Here is a 7,931-nt window from a genome sequence, read left to right as displayed (position 1 = left end):
CGAACCATGCACCTTGTTGTAGGCACCCTACAGTGCTAGCCACACAGTGCAGGGTCCCTAGGGTACCCCGTCAGCCCCCAACCAGAGGCCACAGGATGAAAGGGGTGCTGCTAGGGGCCCCTAAAGTCACTCTCTGACAGCCTTTTCATGTCAGATAGGCCAAAATGGAAAAGCTGTTGGAAATCGACATCATAATCGGTAGGTCGGAAACACTGTTAATAGAGGTGCACAATTCGGTTCTGACCATCAAAGATACTCTGAGAGCCAGTCAGAACCGATTCGGAATAACCACACAGTTTACTTTCTGACCACAAACATCGTAATCGGTCTGGCAGATTGAAACCAACCGTGTCAGTCGGAAGGGTTCTGACGCAGTCTGGGAAATTCCGAATGTCGGACGGAGGCTTTCTGCCCAACATACTAATGAGGCCCTAAGTGGTTTATAGAGAGATGGAGCCATCTCTGGCCTAATTTATAGGTACTCAATTTATTAAACTTGGATGCTCAAAAGGCTGAGTTCATCTCAAGAATTTTAAATTGAGACTTGTCTGCTACACAGAATTATTAGCAGTTGATGCTTAACTATCCGAGATATCTTGCCTCATAATCTGTGGTTTTCCGTATGTATTATATGGTACAAACACCTGAGAGGGAAAGTGGATCAATGGCTCAACAGCTCAGGTTTAACAAAACCTCCCACCTGAGTACACATTGCTCCCTCTTTTACACTGTTCAAATATGGATTAAAAACATATCTACAATGTAAATGGTGAATGCATGCCTCTCCAGCTTTTAGACCTTGGAAATCCTAAAAAACTTTAGCTATCTCTGCATTTATGTAACATCTCTTGTTGCAAACCAAATGATCTTGTAAAATTGTCTCTATTTACATGTAGAGTACTCTGACACCTTTACTTAATGCTGAGAATGTGCTCAATAAAATAGAAATAAAAAACATACATATTAAAAAATGCGTCTCTGAGTAACTTGAAGCAGAGACATCTTCACATCATTGTTTCTCAGACTGTAGATCATGGGGTTCAACATTGGGGGGGTCACGGTGTAAAACACAGAGACTATTTTATCTAGATTGGCTGACTTTTTTGATGTAGGTTTCATGTACATGTAGATGGCGGTGCCGTAGAACATGGTAACAACAATCAGATGAGAGGCACAAGTGGAGAAAGCTTTGTACCTGCCTCCTGAGGAGCGGATCTTCAAGATAGCGATGATGATGCAGACATAGGAGATAAGAATGAGGATGCTTGGGATAAGCAGATCATATGTCCCGACAGATAGCATGACCATCTCTGTGATAAAGGTATCTACACATGACAGCTTTATGATAGCTGTGCCTTCACAAAAGAAATGGTCAATAACATTATGGCCACAAAAAGACAATGTTAGTGGGAAAACAGTGTCAAGGAGCCCCCCCACACTGCCGCTGAGCCAGCAGAACAAGGACAGCTTGATACAAACAGACTTGCTCATAATAACGTTATAACGCAATGGTAAAGAGATGGCTACATAACGATCGTAAGCCATGACTGCTAGAAGCACACCTTCAGTAATCCCCAGGAGAAAAAAGAAGTACATTTGAGCTGCACAGCTGGAAAAGCTCATTGTTTTCTTCACTAGAAAAAATTGGACCAGCATGTTAGGGACAATCACCGATGAGTAGCAGACATCCAAGAAAGAGAGGTTGACCAGGAAAAAGTACATTGGAGTATGGAGCTTAGGCTCAGTGATACAGGCTGTAATCAGCAAAGTATTTCCAATGAGAGTTATGGTGTACATTACTAAGAATAAGACAAAGAAGGCAGTCTGCAAATTGGGGTCTGAAGTTAGTCCCAGCAGCACAAACTCTGTGACTGAGCTTCCATTCCACTTCTCCATCAAACTGTCTTCCAATTACCTGTAGAAAAATAAGAAATAAAGTATAATGAATAACTGTTACTAAAGTTGGAATTCCCACTCGGATGCAAAATATATCTATCTGAACCTCATAAAAGATCTGATCATATGATGGGTGGTTTAATCCTACCACATCCTGTTCAAGTAAAACCTTACGCCTGCCCTTTGGCAGTCAAGCCACACCCATTGATACCTATCCTACAAATCCACCAAAAATCTTCAAATGGATTGATATTCCTGTCAGGCCTTTCGTAATGGTCCACGAGCAGTCAAAAATCACTGGGTAGTATCTTGAGGGATTACCATCATATTCCACTGGTGTTTAGCAAGGTTTTGTTCTCAGAAACAGTCAGAAACCTATTCCATCTTAGTTCATTTACTGTGGCATTGTGTCCCTTCTATTGCCAGTGGCAAGGAGATCCCAGGCAGAGTGCTACAAATCTAACAAGTAAACTATACTATATCTGTTCTTTGTCCTTTGTCCTAGTTTCTCAGTGGCTTTGAGTACAAGAGGGGAAATCCCAATGGCTTGGGTACAGATCTCTGCAAATCATCCAGTAAGGATTCAAAACACAAATATGTATTCAACAACTCAACACCTCACATGCAGATGTAAACTTGGTATCCAGATATATCAAACTGGTGAAATTAGGGTACCAAATTCAAAGTCTGAAATCAAAATTCCAGTCTCATCTTAAATACACTCCAGTGGCGGGTGAAAGTAGGAGGGCACTGGGCACCAGTCAAGTGGAGAAGAGATACTGAACCAACTGGTGTCTAAAGTTAAAGTTCAAATATTTGGTCTACTGATGTTGGAAATGGACTAAGAACTGCTATCAACTGTGTAGTGTACCATGTTTTGGTGCCATATTTCTTGAATGGCTAGTTACAGTTAAAAATGATCATGTGTCAGGAACAAGCAAGGAGCATTGACATTCACTGGATACATTGGTTCACACTAGAAACTAGGGAATTCTGATTCATGGACAATTACCTGATGTGCCTCCAATTTCCCTGGAACCTGAAGGCTTGGAGGATGGTTGAAATTGTTGTGGAAATAGGAGGCCAGTTCCAGCCACTCGAGAGATATTGATGAACTAAAGCTCCAGCAACACAATAAAAATACTAATGTGAGTGATGTAGTAGCAATCAAATTGCTAACGGAGCACAGTAATATAATAATCAGAGCAGCCCCAAGAGGGAAGGAATAGTATTTAGAAATAATGGAAACTAGCATTGTGAACTGATAAACAATTACAAGGATCATTGTTATACATGAGCAACTAAGGAAGATCTGAAGATGTCTGAGCTTCATTTAAATCCATTATTGACAAGATGCGGAGACCTTGGTATGCTCGAAGATTCGTTTTGTTGCCTTACCATCACATCTGCAAATCCCTTTGATATCTGTTGTACCTTACATAATTGAGAGCACAAATACCCTCCAAGTAGAGCCATAGTTTCAGGTACTGGTTCCCTTACAGAATCAACCTCAGAATTTGTTGATGGATTAATTGCACTATTGGTCTGAATATATCAAATTTGCTAAAGACTTCTTAAAATATTGTTAGTGATAATGAATGTTGAATCTCTATATACATGCATCAACATCAAAGATGGACTACGCACAATGAGAAATCACCTCACTACAAGTTCAGCCAACCTCCGATGCAGCACCAATATGTGAATGGATATGCCTCAATTTGTCATGCGTAATAACTAGTTTTATTATGAAAACCAATTATTCAAAAAAAAAAAAAGGGGACTAGCTAGAAGTTCACTCCCTCTTATGCTTTCTTTGATGGCAATGGATTTTGTTTTTTGGAAAGGTACAGAAGAAAATTCCACCAATTTGAATATTAAGTTGTTATTGGAATTCAATGGCTGTATTTGTCTTGTTACTGTGAGCCCATTAGATATGAACATAAGGTAAAAATCATTCTCTGCAGAAATAGGAATGCAGTAAATAATGTACTACAAGCAATATTAGCCAACTAGAAACAGCAGAATAATAATATTTCCTTTGGGACATTTTAAGAGTTAGAAGATCTGTATTCTGGAGTCAAGCTACCATAATGAAGCAACAGAAGTCTTACAAAGAGGGTATCATTGAAAACTGCTATCAACATGTCACAGACTCTGTACTGTCAGCGGGAGGATGTTGAGGCTTGACAACAGAACTATGATTTCTCCCTTACTTATAAGGGGTCAAACTATCTATTCAAGGCACAGCGAAATCATCATCAAAGGCAGGAGGCATGGTCCCCCCGGGCCATGTGGAATGCTCCAGGACATTTACTAGCAAGACCCAGAGGACTGGGCAGGAAAGCTGACCCCCCTTTTCTCCAACTCTGTCCACACAGTGTTTATACCTGACTCATGTCGAGGTGCTGTCATCACCCTAATCCACAAAGGTGGAGACAAAACCTCAGCAGAAAACTTTCAACTTATCACACTCCAGGACAATGAAGAAAAATACTTTGCAACTCTCGTCTTTGGCAACCTGACTATCTGGGCGGACATAAATCGAATAATCCCCATAACACAATCCGGTTTCAGGAAAGGCTCCGACACAATCACCGACATCCTGGCCTTGTCCCTCATCCTGTACCAATTGAGAAAACAGAACCGCTCAGCCTAGTTTTGCTTTGTTGGCTACAAGTCTGTGACTGTGTAAATTGAGCAAAGCTCTGGAGGAAGCAGAGGGCTTGGAACATTGCTTTACACCTCCTTAGAGCCATAAAATGAATGAAATGTAAAGGGTTCTTTTAAAGCGCATGGCTATCCGGGAGTGTCCCAGCGCTTATCAATTGCAAGAAAAAAAACTTGATTAAAGGATTTAAGCAAGGTCTTTAACTTCTTCCGGAAAACCAGATGGTTCGGTTCTTTATGAAGGTACAGTGGGAGAGCATTCCACAGTTTGGGAGCATTATGCGAAAAAAGCCTACCTCCACTTTTGACCTTCCTGATTCTGGGAACTACAGCTAGGTGGAGTGAGTCTGAGCAAAGGTTTCTAGAGGCTTTATGAAGGCGAATCAGGGCTTTCGTGATGGGAGGGCTATTCCCTAGTAGGGACTTGTGGACAATACATAAAGTCTTAAAGTGGACTCTTCCTTGGACCGGGAGCCAATGCAAAGCACGAATAGCTGGTTTTGCGGAACAGCGGTGGCTGAGACCAGTCAACAATCTTGCCACTGCATTCTGGAGAATCTGCAACCTCTTAATCACCAGATTTGGTGTCCCCAAATAAAGAGCATTGCCAAAATCAATCCTAGAAAGGATCAGGGCCTGGACCAGTATCTTTTTTGCTGGAAACAGAAGCAAAGAAAGTACTTTCAGAATCATTTTCAGCAAGCCAAAGCAAGAAGCCACGGCTTTTCTAGCTTGAGTTTTAAAAGAAAGATCTTGATCTAGCCATATGCTGAGACTTTTTATTTCTTGTTTAGGGACTGGAGGGGGGCCCTTGCAAACTGGCCACAGTGAGTTGATGTTAAGGCTGCTCTGATTTCCCAGCAGCACCAGCTCGGTTTTGTTGCAGTTTAACTTCAAATGGGAAAGGCTCATCCATTTGACCACTTCCTCTAAGCAGGAGTGGAGATCAGTGGGCGACTGATTAGGTTGATTCAGTGCTACGACCAGTTGCGTATCATTGGCATATGATACAATATGAATCCCGAAGTGGGCAACAATGTCCGCTAAGGGAGACATATAAATATTGAAGAGGGTGGGGCTCAGGGAGGAGCCCTGAGGAACACCACACCTCAACGGAATCTTGTCTGAGATGACATCATCCTTGAACACTTGATAGGATCTTCCTTCCAGAAAGGATTGCAGCCAGTTAAGAGCAAGGCCTGACACACCAACGTTCCCAAGACATTGGATCAGGATTTGATGGTTTCACCGTGTCGAAGGCCACGCTGTGGTCAAGGAGAATGATGGCGGAAGTACCTCCTTGATCCAGAATCTTTCTTCATTCCTCTGCTACTGCAATTAACGCAGTTTTAGTTCCTTTATTAGGACGAAAACCAGTTTGAGATGGGTGGAGCAGATTGTGTAATTCAAGAAATGTGGAGAGGAAACTGTTGACATATTTTTCAGCAATTTTACTTACTCCAGGAAGGAGTGAGATGGGTCAGTAAATGAGTAAGTCTGTGGGATCCAAATGAGTTTTTTTTTTAAATAAGTGATCTGACCATCGCTTTTTTCCATTCAGCGGGGACCAAGCCAGAGGAGAGAGAGGAGTTGATTATGGCGAGGATTGTAGGGGTGATAGAGGGTGATAGCATTTTCAAAATATGAAATGGTGCTGGATCGAGGGGCGACCCACTTTTTACAGCAGCTAGGATGGGCAAAAGGGAATTCAGTATAAGGGGTATAAAAACCTCCAGGCAGGGGGCATCCTCTGCTGAGCGTGTCTTTTCTACTGATAAGAAAGGATTCCTTTCTTTAAAAGGAAAGCGGCTGAGGATGTTCTGGATTTTGACCGAGAAGAATTGCGCCAGGTTGTTGCATCGGTTTCCTGAAGAGTCAGGAATCGTGGGTGGGTCTGGGACTTTTAAGATGGTTTTTGCGATCCTAAAGATTTCCCTGGGGGCACTGATTGCCAGGGAGATCTTTCTCTCAAAAAAAGAGGCCTGAGTTTTTTTTGTTTCTGCCTTATATGTGCGTAACAAGGTTCTATATTCCATTTTCTTACTCTGGGAGAAATCTTTCCTCCATTGTCTTTCCAGCTTTTTACATTGCTTTTTAAGTTGCTGAAGTTCCGGAGAAAACCAGGTAGATTAATGGTGTCTGTTTTTTCTTTCTGCATGAGTTTTTTTGGTAACACTGAGTTAAGCGACTCTTCAATCCAGGAGTAAGAGGTCGTATGCTACCACCAGGATGGGGTCTGGACTAGGTACAGACATACCAAGTTTCTGGGCCCACTCCTCAAGCGGGAGTTTCGACCATGGACGGTTAGGAGTACGTGGAATATGAGCTAGTAGGACTCTAGAAAGAGAGGACCAGGTAAAAGGAACTAAAAAATGGTCTGACCACGGAATTAGTAGACAGTTGAACCATCATCACTACAAACTAGAGTCTATCCTGACCCACCAAAGATTTCTGGATTACTTTCAGACTGCACACAAGTACTTTTAATGCTGCTAATTTGCACTTTGTTCTGCTTTTAACACAACCTTCCTTTTGGAACATTCAGGAGCCTGGCCATCTAGAGTGGGAATGCCAGCCTTAAAACTATGACCTATCCTGGCATCCAGTGGTTTTCTGATAGCCTCCAGACAGTGCACAATGCACTTTAAAAATTTTAATTGGCATGTTTGACTTGTGCTTCATGAATTTTCTTTATTTGATGTTAACTACTCTCTTTTGTACGAATTTAATTCATTGAAACAAATAAAGTTACTTGTCTGCCATTTTAAATAGGGTGAATGAACAAATGGCCAAATCTCCATTGGCCCTTACTTTGTCAAGCCATTGGAGATGCAAATCGGCACTAGAGAAGGAGTAGTCTCTGCAATCGACATACTGAAGGTCCACCCAACTTTAAATGAGGCCGGCAGACCTTCAGTGTGGTAGAGAGAGAGAGGGTACTGCATCACCTTTATGATGCAGTACCCTCTCTGTCAAACTATAAATTGGGCCCTAAGTGTCTTAACCAGCTGCTACAGATCACCAATTTGAGTTAACATCAGTGCCATTTTACTAACTCTATTTAAAGTATTTGAAAAATCCCACCAAACATCCTGCCACGGAGTGTGCCCCGGAAGTGGATATCTTTCATATTCGAAAAAATAAGAATTTGAAAAAGAAAAGTCTATTCTTATGAACAAACAATAGTTTTCTGTATTTTCAACCTACTGATGGCGATAGCATGACACTGTCATGCTACACACACTTATATGCAGGAATACAAATATAAAGGATTATTCAGTATAATTTTATTTATTTATTCATATAATTTTATATAACGCAAACAAGACCCTTTTGGGTATCAGAGTGCTGTACAATAATACATA

The 7,931-nt window shown here is 41.5% G+C and overlaps 1 protein-coding gene across 1 annotated transcript; it reads right to left on the bottom strand.

The window, feature by feature from the left end:
* Positions 1-963: 963 nt before the first annotated feature.
* Positions 964-1,896, bottom strand: LOC144763043 (olfactory receptor 2D3-like). The gene has a single exon (XM_078648354.1). It carries the CDS (start codon positions 1,894-1,896, stop codon positions 964-966), a length of 933 nt encoding a protein of 310 aa, XP_078504480.1.
* Positions 1,897-7,931: the final 6,035 nt, after the last annotated feature.

The sequence above is a fragment of the Lissotriton helveticus genome, chromosome 6, assembly GCF_964261635.1.
Source record: "Lissotriton helveticus chromosome 6, aLisHel1.1, whole genome shotgun sequence".
Classification (NCBI taxonomy): Eukaryota; Metazoa; Chordata; class Amphibia; order Caudata; family Salamandridae; genus Lissotriton; species Lissotriton helveticus.
This window is presented reverse-complemented; position numbering and strand designations above follow the sequence as displayed.

What these genes read in the sequence shown, in the direction of transcription:
- LOC144763043 (XM_078648354.1), bottom strand. Translation starts at nt 1,896, where the DNA reads ATGGAGAAGTGGAATGGAAGCTCAGTCACAGAGTTTGTGCTGCTGGGA.